This window comes from Mizuhopecten yessoensis, unplaced genomic scaffold (assembly GCF_002113885.1).
Source record: "Mizuhopecten yessoensis strain PY_sf001 unplaced genomic scaffold, ASM211388v2 scaffold3627, whole genome shotgun sequence".
In the NCBI taxonomy this organism is placed as follows: domain Eukaryota; kingdom Metazoa; phylum Mollusca; class Bivalvia; order Pectinida; family Pectinidae; genus Mizuhopecten; species Mizuhopecten yessoensis.
This window is the reverse complement of record NW_018405139.1, coordinates 1,058,065-1,071,330: the sequence shown is the minus strand read 5'-3', so window position 1 is coordinate 1,071,330 and position 13,266 is coordinate 1,058,065. Positions and strand designations below refer to the sequence as shown.

The 13,266-nt window shown below is 33.8% G+C and overlaps 1 protein-coding gene across 1 annotated transcript; it reads right to left on the bottom strand.

The window, feature by feature from the left end:
- Positions 1–370: 370 nt before the first annotated feature.
- LOC110447823 (beta-hexosaminidase subunit beta-like) lies at positions 371–12,388 on the bottom strand. The gene is made up of 15 exons (XM_021493763.1): positions 12,220–12,388; positions 10,824–11,464; positions 9,740–9,849; positions 9,446–9,556; positions 8,197–8,298; positions 7,584–7,689; positions 6,583–6,793; positions 5,691–5,801; positions 4,937–5,027; positions 3,429–3,600; positions 2,809–2,899; positions 2,310–2,414; positions 1,687–1,906; positions 864–902; positions 371–602 (listed from the first exon to the last, which is right to left on the bottom strand). The coding sequence occupies exons 2-15, from the start codon at positions 11,425–11,427 to the stop codon at positions 471–473; spliced, it is 2,205 nt and encodes a 734-aa protein (XP_021349438.1). The 5' UTR covers positions 11,428–11,464; positions 12,220–12,388; the 3' UTR covers positions 371–470.
- Positions 12,389–13,266: the final 878 nt, after the last annotated feature.

Here is a 13,266-nt window from a genome sequence, read left to right as displayed (position 1 = left end):
CATAAGTGTGTCTTGTGGTTGTAACTGCCCTGTCTCCCACTTTGGGGATGCTTTATTCATTATAAATTACCAAGCTTTATAAAACACATGTCGTTTGTCTCTAAGATCCTCATGTAAATATTTCCTTTGTTCACGTCCTCCGCTAGTTTGACAGATTTTTAGTCTGAATTATGGGTTTGTTTACGCTTCGCATTGTTTTGGTGCTTTTGATATGCTGGAGTGATTATTCTGATAATTAAACGTCAAGTCTGTATAGAGATGCAGAACACATGAGTCATACAAAACTGAACGTTTTAGCTACAGTTTATAGCGATTTTAACATTTAATTGCAATATAACTAACACACATACAATTGCAAAATAACCAGGTACATGCTACATGCAAACAGGTCTTTGTTTCATAACAACCAACTTATTTGATGTAATGTATAAATTTATTCAAATATAAATTAATATCAGGATACAAAAATATCAACATAAATTTGTAATGCTTAATTTATAAAGTATCCTTCCCAGGAACTTCGATCGTTTTATCTTTAAAAAGCAGTATAACAACGTAAACATAAGGAATGGGAGAAATAACATAATGGTGAACACGGTTTCCTACAACAGAAACAATAGAAATGACATTAATTTAAATGTTAAGAACAGCACAAGCAAAAAATATAAAGATTTTAAATGCAACGAAAGAAATAGACATAAGAATAATAAGTACAGCAGAAACAATAGACACATGATTCATTCAAAAATTAAGTGCAATATAAACAAGATTAATTCAAATGTTTATTACAACAGGAACAATATTCAAAGATATATTTAATGTTAAAGCAGATTTTCAAGTAATTAAAAGTTTGTAAATCGTACCTGTTGGGTTTTGAGTCGCATTTTACGCTTTTTGTTTTCCTACAAAAAAAAAATCAAATAGCATAACTCACTTAAATTATTTCCAAGAAATGTATATACATAAAACTTTGCAAAAATCATTTATAGTTGCAAAAGTGATAAAGAATGTACTTCCCAAAAGAGGATAACACACAATTTCCCTATCAAACAGTCGTCTATTAAAGAAAAATGTCACGTTAGATCGCCAATTTATTACAACATACCATTTATCTGTTATGAAGAGGAAAAGTATGTTAGAAAATGACCCCCATTTAAATGTATCTGTCAAGATAACAACAGCCAAAGATAAACCCCGAAACAAAAAGACGGACAACATAAGCAAATGAATGAGACATTTAACAAGGGAAATGGTGTAAACGGAACGGATTACACACCGAAACAAAAGGGAAAACGAGAAAATTAACAATAATTGGAGACTGAAACAAAAGAAAGATAACCATAGGAACAAAGAGCAACGAAACGAAAGAAAAACAGCACTAGAGATGAATCAGACAACTGAACAATGACAACAAAAGTAACAGATGAAACAATTGAACAAAGTAATGCAATCATCATCATAAACCCCTTCAAAGAGCTTGGGTTAAAATCAGCTTTGGCAACGGTATTCACTACAAGGTCTTCATTCTTTACATTGACAGATTGACATTCACTGATTAGCCATCAGATCAGCTTACATCATGACGATATTCTGATAAACACATAGTCAAGATCAGTCAACAATGAAGATGTGCAACTACACTTTACTAGTATTTCAAATACGAAATACTTTAGTGCTTTTACATACCTTCACTGACATTGGGATATCTTCTTTTAACTGGTCGATAATCATCTTTATTTGTCTGTCTTCGGGGTTTTTAACCTTTTGTTCGTCATATTTTGGTGGAACCTTGGCATCGTTATTTGTGTTTGGAACCTTGTCAGCGAGCTTGACCTTTGATTTAGTAACATTTGAGAATGGAGGACAATAATCGGGCCCATTGATCATATTAACTTGTAATCCTCGCCTGGTGGAGAGAAAAAATTATAGCCAACACACACTCTTACAAAATATTATATATATGCAAACCGCAATTTCTTGAAAAGAAACCCCTTTTAAGAAAACGTGATACATATAAACGTACATCTTGAGAAATACAAATAAATTTGAAATGCAAATATCATTAAAAAGATTTACTTTTTTCCACAGACGCAAGGTACCTTTGCTTTAAACATGACATTTGCTTAATATTTCATATTTAGCTACATATATTTATATCATTTATAACATATATTTATTTACCATTTAAAGCTGCATCTGAGTATAACACATGTGTATTCAAGTTGTATATTACAATTATATATTAACTGTATATGCTGAGTGATGAAACGAGTAAGGGACTTTATCTCTTTTATTCATTTTGCATTTACCTGAGCATGCGACATCTGTGTTCTTGAAGACGAGCTGCCGCCTTGTCTATATCTCGGACATCCCTATGGCTCCACAGTCGCTCAGCAACGACGGACGCCCGTGGCCTTCAAGGAACAAAATAAAAATCGTCATCGGTAACCATTTTCATATCTATTATGTCACGTGTGCTGACTACACTATAAATTCATTTCATTTAATATGCGAGAGAATTTTTTTCTTTTATAAATGTTTCATATTTCATTTGGAAATTCATTAACATGCTTGATTTATTTTCATTTTAAATTTGATCGCTGAATAAAAGTGACACATATTTCAACGGAAAAACAAATCTCATCCTTTAATTTAATGAATAAAATTAATTAAAAAGCGTGGTGTCTTTTTCAGGAATTCTATATCAAAGTATAACTAAGTCTCATCATGTGATTTAAGTATGTTCAAACAACTTTCAAACATTAAATCAATATGAGTTTACGATACAAACAGATAAATGTATATTACCAGGCGTAAAACATGGCGACTTCACTGGCAATGTGTTCGCTCCAGAGACACGCCTCCCCACCTAATATCTTAGCTTCTCTCTTCTCAAACCCTTGGTAGAATACAATACGAGATACAAGGCATGGTAAAGTGTCATCATTGTTCTTCCTTGATCAATACTCATGTACATAATAAACTTAGTTTACAGATGATACGCGTATTAATAATTATACTGTCACTTTTAACAATGAAAATTTAGTAACTTAATTGGTATTATTATTAAATAGGCGGTATGCTTACATACATTGTAGTAATAAATTAAAACCCTTATACATGTACATAATGTAATTGGGAGATGGGGGCTATGAATATGAACTAAAAGTCTAGACATAACCTCGGCAATTACAGCAATAAACTTTTTAGTGTTCGTGTACGTTTTTAAGAATCTATATACAGCATGCCCTGGAATTGCGAAACATATTTGAAATATTGATGATAATGGTGAAGAAACTTAAAAGTCGGCACGCCTGTAACTGAATATTTATTCAAACTGATGCAAAGTCTCATTCCTCACTGAGAAAAAGGTTTAAGAACAGTTACAAATAAAAATAGTATTTGTGATATGTAAGTACATAAGATACCTGGTGTACGACTATTTGGGTCACACAGGTAGTGTTGGGGCCATTGTAGGTTGGACTGAACCTTGTCTAGATACCAGCACTCCGAGTAGATCACGTTGTGGCCCTTTTCGATCACCTTTTCCACTTCTTTTGAGTTGCCAAACCACACTTGTATTATAGAGTCATTCGGAATCTACACGAAAATAACGATTAACCAATTAATTGGTGTTTTAAATACTAAATAAAACAATAGTTTTTGTATATAATTACAAACTGATACAAATACATTAATGTAACGTACACAAGTGTAAAGCACGCACACGAATACGAAATGTACATAATATATTTTTTAAATTGACATACAAATATACAAAATCAAGCCTCCTGGTAAACATTTCGTTTCATGACACTGTGTTTAGAGGTTGGAGAAAAAAGAGTCAATCATTCTGTAGGTATTTGGGATATGGGTATTCTACTGTGACGTGCCGATTTGGTGTCGGTTCTGCCCCCGAGTTCTGCACCTGAGGGTAAAATATCCATATCCCATATATCTGTATATGATAAACTCGTTTATAAAATGACATTATAAGAGAAGTCAGAGTTACCTGTTTGTTGTTAATCACCATTCGTAAGAGATATTTCATATGTTTCTTAAAGCATAATTTTTCGGATAGGAAATGCATGACACAGTAAAGGGGAATGTTGGTATTTGTATACTAAAGCTACTTCATAGAGCATGATAAAGGTAAAGACATAGTCTAAATTTCAGTTATTCATAAAAAAAATACATTTCTTTTTTAAACTAGGCTTAATATGGGGATGTGATGTTTATTATACTATTTCACATTATATGTAGGTGTGTTATTAAAAAAAAACTAAAAAAGAAAACTAGAAAAATTCGAAGTTAGCGAGCATCTCCTTGATAAATAAGTTCCTCGATACAGCAAACCAAACAAAGAGAAGTAATAAGTGCACCACGTGGTCAGTTCATTCATTTAGGAATCTTCAGTGTGAGAAAGGTCAAATGAATCACTATTAAGCGTGATATGGGACCTTTCCCCTTTCGCTGTTTTTCTATATAGATACATCAGTTGTAGATAATTATTTTCAATAATGCTACAAATTGACTATTTTTGCTACAACATACAATTCATTCGTAGTTAAGTATTTCCTATACACCATTCACGTATGAATTTCACCTAGTGGGTTACAGTCATCCGCGTGATTACTCGCCAGCAGTCTACCACCTTGTTACGTAAAGTCATTGCTAGATATAGTAATACTTAAACACGTTGAAACAATATTTACATAGATTTGAATAATTGATGCTGCGCTATTCCAAAATCAGGCACCATTATCTCCCAATATCTTCTGGTGATATTTCAGGACTTACAAAGCCTTAATGTCAGAATGCGGATTAGAAACCAAACCATTTAAATTAAAAAATTATAGTTTTGTACATATGCACAATATCTATTAAGTTATTCGTACACTGACACACAATATATATGATTTGTAGCAAAGTTTACCTTTAAGCCGTTTCTAAACGCTTCGTTCCACATGATCACACGCTTTTTGGTGCCTCTCTCTTCTCCTATCCTCTTAACCATACTTGTTACTCTGCAAGTAATTAAATTTAATCATGAAAAGTTTACTCTTTAATATGAACAACAGAAATGTTTAAACTAAGCCAAGATGCGAGTGTTAAGCAATAGACACATTAAGAATAAACGGCATATCTTCAATTTCATATTCTTATATTATTCGAGGCGGGAGGCAAAGCTTCAAAATGACGCTGTTCAAATTGCGTTCATAGCTCTTTAACGAAATTTCTTCTGGTTATGCTTTAAAAAAGTGAACAAGAAACGAAATAGACAAGACAGAACTCTAATGAAGTATCCTTCCAGTCAGAGTGCAGTGGGCTTATATACTCATTAACTAGATAGATAGGGAGAGTAAGACATGGCCAGTCAATAGTAATGCAATATAAATAACCTATTCACAAAGATATATTTATTCAGGGGAAATAGTTAGGATAGTTTAACAACAGAAAATGACGGTACATGATTCTGTTCCTTTTGAGAATTTTCCATGTTTTCATGTACTGTAGTTTATTTATTGCTCAATAAAGTATTATACTGTAACTAAATTTTAAGCATGTTTCGCTTGCAAAACAACTAGGTTTCTGATAGAATGACATCATAGAGATAACTAAATGCAAATTGTGAGCAATATCTTTAAAAATTAAATAAATAAAACAAATATAATATGAAGATGTGTTACCGATTTACGAAGTAGTTCCATGCCTTCGCTGTTAAAGGTTTGCCCGTTTCTCGCGTCTTCCAACTGTTATCTAACTTGCGAACAAGCTGTTGAATTCCGGGGTTGGTTCGCCTTGACAACAATACCATGATAAGGAGATATTAATTATTGACGACAACTACACAGTCAAAACAGAATATATTTTGACAAGATAAATCAACGACGAAATAAGGTTTACGCTAGGTAATCCATTAACAATACAGAAACATTTGCTTTGTATGGAGATAAAGTCCTCACAACTTTTAAAATCATGTGAGACCGGGTGTCTAGGGAGAAACCAGAAAAAAGGAAAAAAGTAGGAAGGGACGAGAAAAGAAAAGAGCGATCCCGAATGTTGCAAGCAGATTTCTTGTTTCTTGTTCGGCCCCTTCAATGTCCCCTATGTAGATAGTCTCGTCCAACCAGACGCTTGGTCACTTGTAATTCAAGAGTCTCTCTGTTTTGCGTAGTTTGCGCAGACAACAAAAGTCTTGTTGAACAAGACCACTATGCAGAGAACACAAAAGACACCCGCCTCTCACGCTAACATTCAGTGGGATACAGCAAGTTTATTCTATTACAGGTTCGTAAGTAAGCAAGCTAAAGCTGTGGAACACGTTGTAAGGAAAGACTGCACTGTAGCACTCTGTGAGGTACATCTGGTTTCTCTGATTTTCTCTTAAGTTAAGGATACAGCAGAAAATAAACCTGAGCCTGCAGTGACAAGTTAGTCGATGTACTGTATGACCAAGCAATATGTTAGCACAACTCTGTTCTTTTCAAGAAACGCGCACAGATATAAAATAAAACGATTTATAAACAATTGGGAGAGGGGGAATGGTTGCTTAACTACAAATATCGGATATCATCCTACCAGCAGTCTAGAGGAACCTCGTCACCACCGGTGTGTATGTAGGCATCTTCAAATAGTCCCATGACTTCCTTGAATAATGTCTCCAGGAAGTCGTACGTCTTGTTACGGCTGGGATCAAGATTGATGTAGTGACCGGGTATCGGCTCCATTGTATCAGAGTAACACTGAGCCATCAGTTCCGGTTTGCCAAGCCCCCACGAAAACGTATGACCTGCAGTTGTGATTAATATATATAAACTTTATTTACTTTATAACATCTATGAAACAGGTTATTTCGACTTATATTAATCATTTTTGTTGGCCCGGATTTTTAACGCGCAGGTTCATCTTGGAGGAAACAGGAGTACCCGAGGAAATACCGACGTGATCGGGCAGATGACCCCATACCTTTTAACGACCGAACGGGAAATCAAACACCGGTCGCCTTGGTGAAAGGCAAGTGCGCTATCCACTGCGCCAACCGACTATCCGTCACTGTCGTGATAACGTTAAATCACAGTTCTCTAATTGATAGTTCATAAAATCTTGCAACTACACCAATGAACATAAAAACTGGAAAACAAGGTTCAATTAAGACAAGATGAAAAGTAAGCCCAATAAAAGCAGTCTAAAACTAGGCATTCATGTAACCAGGCAATCATTGTATCGAACCAAAGCATCATATCAAGCTTCAAAAATCGTCCCCTTGGGTTGACTGTTCTCTGTCTATAATCACACAACAGTGATATTTACTAATAATTCAAAACTGTGTTCTTCAGTGACGTCATGATCAGTTTTTCAACTGATGGAACCCTAGCTAAAGAGTTTTTTCTACAGGTTCTACATGTAGAATTAGTGCAAGGTTTAAATTTTAAACATACTGCAGTTGTTCCTGTTCCATATGAAAGAATTGTTTGAATATAATTTAACAATCTGGGAAAAGTCATTTTGGGAAAACTAATTGATGGTTCTGACATTGTCTTTAGTTTAATGATAAATTGTCGTTTAATAAAATGTCGTACCTGGAATGTCGAATTCTGGGATCACTCTTATCCCCCGTATTCTGGCAAACTCTATGATGTCGGCAATATCTTTCGGTGTGTAGACCATGGACGGATGAAAGGCACCCTGTTATGTACAAAAATTCAAATACAAAATCAGACAATATAAATTAATTGAAGACAGCAAACGCCTATAAAGCATTAATGTTCCAGCTTCTAGAACAAAACACACTCACATAGTAAAGAATAAACTGGTGATGATTTTGGATTGCATAAATCACACGGGACCACATGGTAGTTTTTCCGTACCAGAAACCGCCCTTGATTACAATACCGTCCTACTTAACCAAACGGTAGAAAATAGGTAAAAGGCAGGTGTGCAAAGAGAAAGCCGATTTTTAAATGCTGTAGAAAAGGGTAGAACTATTGCAGCAGGTGTAAGTTTCTTCAATGCCCGCTAAACAGAGCACACAGATGAAAACCTCCGATTCTGGCCGTCTCATATTAGTCGCCCATTACGAGCATGCAGTGGGATACACCAGGTCAATTATTTTCACAAACATGCAAAGAGTACAAGTATAACCAGTGTAAACAGTGTATTTGACGTTTGGTCTAGCAAGGACACTTAACATACGTTTTCAGACAGTTCCGGAAATGCCTTGCTTTGGTAGGGGAACGATTGGTCATCTACGATGTGCCAGTGTATTGCGTTCATTTTTGTCATTGCCATGGCTTCCTGCAAATAAATGATTGAAATCAAACCAATAAAATACTGTTATGCCAGCGTAGTATGTACTCGTTAATCATCATCATTCTTTATTCCTCAAAAATGAGAGTGTATAATACAAAATTAAGAATAAGAAAATTATGCAATGTACAAATGTGGTTAATACATATTTCGTTATCGTTCACTGTATTATTGTTCTTTATGGGAGGGTGTATTCACCCTTACATTCAATCTGGTAAAGTTTACATTATACTAGGTCTGCAGCATTGAAATACATGCCTGTGCTGCTTTCCAAAGGAAAAAAAGCACTGTCTTGCGCAAATTCACAGCACACAGTTTTGTTATCAAAATCATGATTGTCTATGGTTCCTTTGAATAGAGCTACTACAAGTTCCTCTTCTACCATATGAGACAATAGCAGATACGGTTGAACATAATAGTGGTTTATTACGTTGTCCATGAAAGTGTCCCTTAAAATGAATGTCTCATTACAGTCCGTGACGAAATGCCGGATTACATCATGGAAGGGTTTCCCGCATTTGCTACATTTTTACTATGTTCTAATGGTGGGCAGGTTATCATTTTGCAAATATATAACCTTACTTTCTTGTCCGTGATTTGTAACTTTAACAAATTATATGGTTCACTATATGTCAAATGTATATTTTTAAAACGACTTAAATCAAGATCACTGTTCATTCTCGCTTTCGGTAGTGTGTTTTTGCGTATATCTATCGCTGCTTTCACGATGTATTTCCACTCGCGTCGTGCTGGAAAATTCCATCTTCAGCATATTGACATATATACGATGTTAATTTGTATTTTTGAAGAATGTCAACTGTTATCTGGTAGAAATTAAAGTGATGTGATATTAACATCATTTACATCTCAAACCTGACAGATCGTGTAAGAACGCCTTCACATAAATATTGTAATAGAACGCCCATTATGACGTCACTATTCAATAAAAATCATAATAAGGGTTCTATTATCATCGATTTATTTTCGATATTTTGGTTTTATCATTAAAGCTACGAGGTTAACAATCATGTCCAACTCTTTCCGAATACCATATTATAATTCTATGATCCGACGCATGTTATTTCGTTATAAAGACGCTCGTTTGAGATTCTTTATGTGTGCCTGGATTACCTACCATCATTGAATACAACAGTTCTTTAGGCCAGTAATGTCTCGCTGTGTCCACCAATAAACCTCGATATCGGAACCGGGGAAAGTCGTCAATCGAAACCTGCCTGATATAAAACTGATCAAAATATGAATATTACTTTTTGTTGTAACTAATAAAACAAAAAACGATTTTCTTGAACATTTTACATTCATCATTATTTTTGTTAGTTTTGCCGGTTTAAAGTTTTCGAATATTTTCATACTTTATCTTTTCTTTTCATTTTTAAATTTTCAAATAAAGACTAAATTAGATGTGTACCTTTTCACCACGTTTATACACCAGCTGGCTCAAGGTCTCCAGCCCCCGCAGAGCCCCCCACACCTCCACAGCGTCAAGATGGATCCCTGACTCGTTGACTCTGAGAACATCTTTATAGCATAAAGGAAAAACACAGTAAAACATTAGTCAATCAAAACTTCATCTGAACTGTTATTTTGTCTAAATTCCACACTATGAACGCATAAAGCTAGAGTAGTGTCTTCGTTCTCACTTAAATAGGTTTAAGGGAGAGGGTCTAGTAAGTTGTAAGAACGTGTGCCCAATCCCTTTGACTATTCAGTGTCAATAAAACATGTTTGAATGAATAGTTTAAGGTTAAGGGTACCACTGCTTCGGTTATAATTGCGAAGAAGAGTTCCACTAAGAGTTTTTTACTTGGGTAATCTCCCTTCTGTATAAAAGATGAAGCAACCAAACAAGATTTTACTGGCTTAGTGTAACTCCCTCAGTCAAGTTATATATCTATATCTATAGCCATGTTTATAATATTTCACAGGCATTGTGGCTAATACATTGGACACTCATTTTGGCGCTGTGTTTTTATTTACAACACTTTCACGGTCCTATAAAGGTCCTAAGTTCGACCACTGTAATTTCTTTTTTATTTTTCTTCTTTTGAATTATATTATCATGCAGCATACATTCAAATGTTGAACCAATATAATTCTGTAAAATGCATGACATTTTTATAAAATACTGCTTTTGAAAAAGATTTAAACAAATACTTCACAAAAGTTATAATAATGATATTACAGTATGACCTTTTGGTACCAATTAACTTAAAATTGTTTTGTTGCGCCGCATATATAGTGTATTATTTTAAACCTTTCTGATAGTTCTTACCTTTAGCAAACTTATTGGTGGCTCTTAACTTTTAGAAAACTAACTCTTCTTAACTTTAAGAACAATTGTTGGCTATCAATCTTTGACAAAACATGCTGCTTACTTTTAACTTTGCGATAACTTGTTGATGGTAGGACATTAAGCTTCCTGAACAGTCACTTTCAGTATTGATAAAAATATCCATGAAATAATGTTATCTCAAATAAAAATATGTACTTACATCCCTCTTTAGAGATATCACTAGGGTATTTGGCACATGAATTCTTGACGGCAATCCTCAACGTATTAATACTCCTGGTATCTTGGTACACGTGTGAAGTACTCTCTGAGTTGGTCTTTGGTAGCAGGTTATCGAAATTTTCGTGAATTTCTTCCAAAGCAAATGCAAAAATAATATCTTTATATCTTTGAATTGCTTTTTCTAATATATCACACGTTTTTAATGTTTTTGCAATCACAAAGTTTTCGTTGTCAAGACTAAACACAATATTTCGATTTACAGTATACTGTTGTGGCAAAGGCCAAGGTTCTCCGAGTGTTGACTTCGGAGCTCTTCTTATTCTAAATCTCCCTCCTTTTCTACCCCGAAATCTTAATTTAAATAAGTCTTTATCCCAATTAACATCAACGTATTGACTATTTTCTAAATCTTCTGATGATGTTTTAGTGTTGGACGCTAAAATTTTCCTTTTAAAAAGTCCTTGTGTTTTATTATTGATTACGTCCATGCCGTAGGTTGCTTTCAGCGTCCGGTGATTCGACATTTCCGTTGCTATTGCAATGGTTATCATCAGCCAAACTAACGTTAATATTGCCTTCTTCATTACTGACAATTTCTCATTTATGTTCAATATTGCGTTACTGAAAAAAAAATCATAAAGGTGTAATTACGAACAGGACTGGTTAAATATATATGCATTTTTCAAAACAAAGCCAAATATGACACTATATATCTTTTAAATACTTTTTCTACAACTTGCATTTCCCTAACAGAATGTGAACCCTTAAATATGAATCATTTTATAAAGAGAACGTTCTAGAAAAGTTTTAAATACACATCAAAATATGATTTTTCCTTTACGAAAGATAGTTTCGCTTTGATTAATTGTGGATGACACATCTAACAGTTACAAGAAAAACCTGCACTGATAGTTTCGAGATTTCAGAAATATTCAATATTAGGAACTATATGTCACTAATTATATATCACAAATCATATAAAATCAATTATATATCACAGTATATCACAAACTATATATCATCAATTATAAATCACAGTATATCACAACTCATATATGATCAATTAGATAGCACATATCACAAACTATATATAATCAATTAGATATCACAGTATATCACAAACTATATATAATCAATTAAATATCACAGTATATCATAAACTATATATGATCAATTATATATCACATATCACAAACTATATATAATCAATTATATATCACAATATATCACAAACTATATATCCTTATCAATTAACTGTCGGCAACCATTAGTTAAATGAAGATAACAATAGCACATATCGTAAGGTGTATCCGATAGTATGCATAGTTTTATTAAAAGAAACTCGAACGTACAATAAGATCACGTATAATAATTACCTTATAATCCGGAAATGACAGCCAGCGTTTCGTGTATCACACAGAGAAATTTTTACATCAAGTTGTTATTTTCTGACTCACACTGCATACTTTAGATTTGTTCAAATAGACGGACGAAAATAGCATACGAAACAATCCTTAAAAAACGCCATGCTCGTCAATATCCTCAAAGGAAAATGATACCATTTACTAGACCATCAGCTTAAATGTCGTACTGACAAATTGACCTTGAACGTCCACAGGTGTCCGCTGTGACAAGTGCCTCGAGCTTGTGGCCAATATTAATGTAGGTATATATCGGTTCGGTTTTCACCTAACGCAGTTCGGTTTTATTCAAAACGTTAAGGATTTTACTGAAGTATAATTACAAAGAGAGCTTGTTTATGATATTTATATATTTGTATATTTATCACATTTCCAACATATTTGCTATGAATAAATATTGTATTTCAGAAATCTATTTTTGGTGATGTATGTGTGCTTGACCTCGAGGCGTAAGAGAAAGTACCCGGTGGATTTCTAGCTTTCGTTTCCTGGTTCTGAAAAACTACGACCAGAGGGTAAATCAACAATGACGGATATTAAGGATGTACACCTCTGAGTAGTCAAAACATTCCTGTATTAAACTTTTTTTCTTATATTGATTTCTGGAAAAAGGAGATAATGGCATAGTAGAAAATGCAAAAAAAACCTATATGTCGGTGCGTTCGTTTTTGTGCAATGATCGGTCAAAGATACCAATTTAACACAATATGTGATTTTAGGTGAATTTTCGGGTTTTGACCATTGGCAGAACAAATTCATACAATTTCTTCCAAGTGTGTTATCAGATATGTATGAATGTTTGTAGAATTGATAAAAAATATTATCTTCTTTGAAACTATGGAAGTAAAATGTCTTAAGCTTATTCATTTTACTCAAAAATGCGATTTTAGTTACCCCTACCCCCTTTTTTTTAATGAAAAAATGCACATTTTTCACAATTTTTTGCCGATTAAACTCTTGATATAAATAAAAAATCCTGTAATAAACTTTTTTTAGTATTCA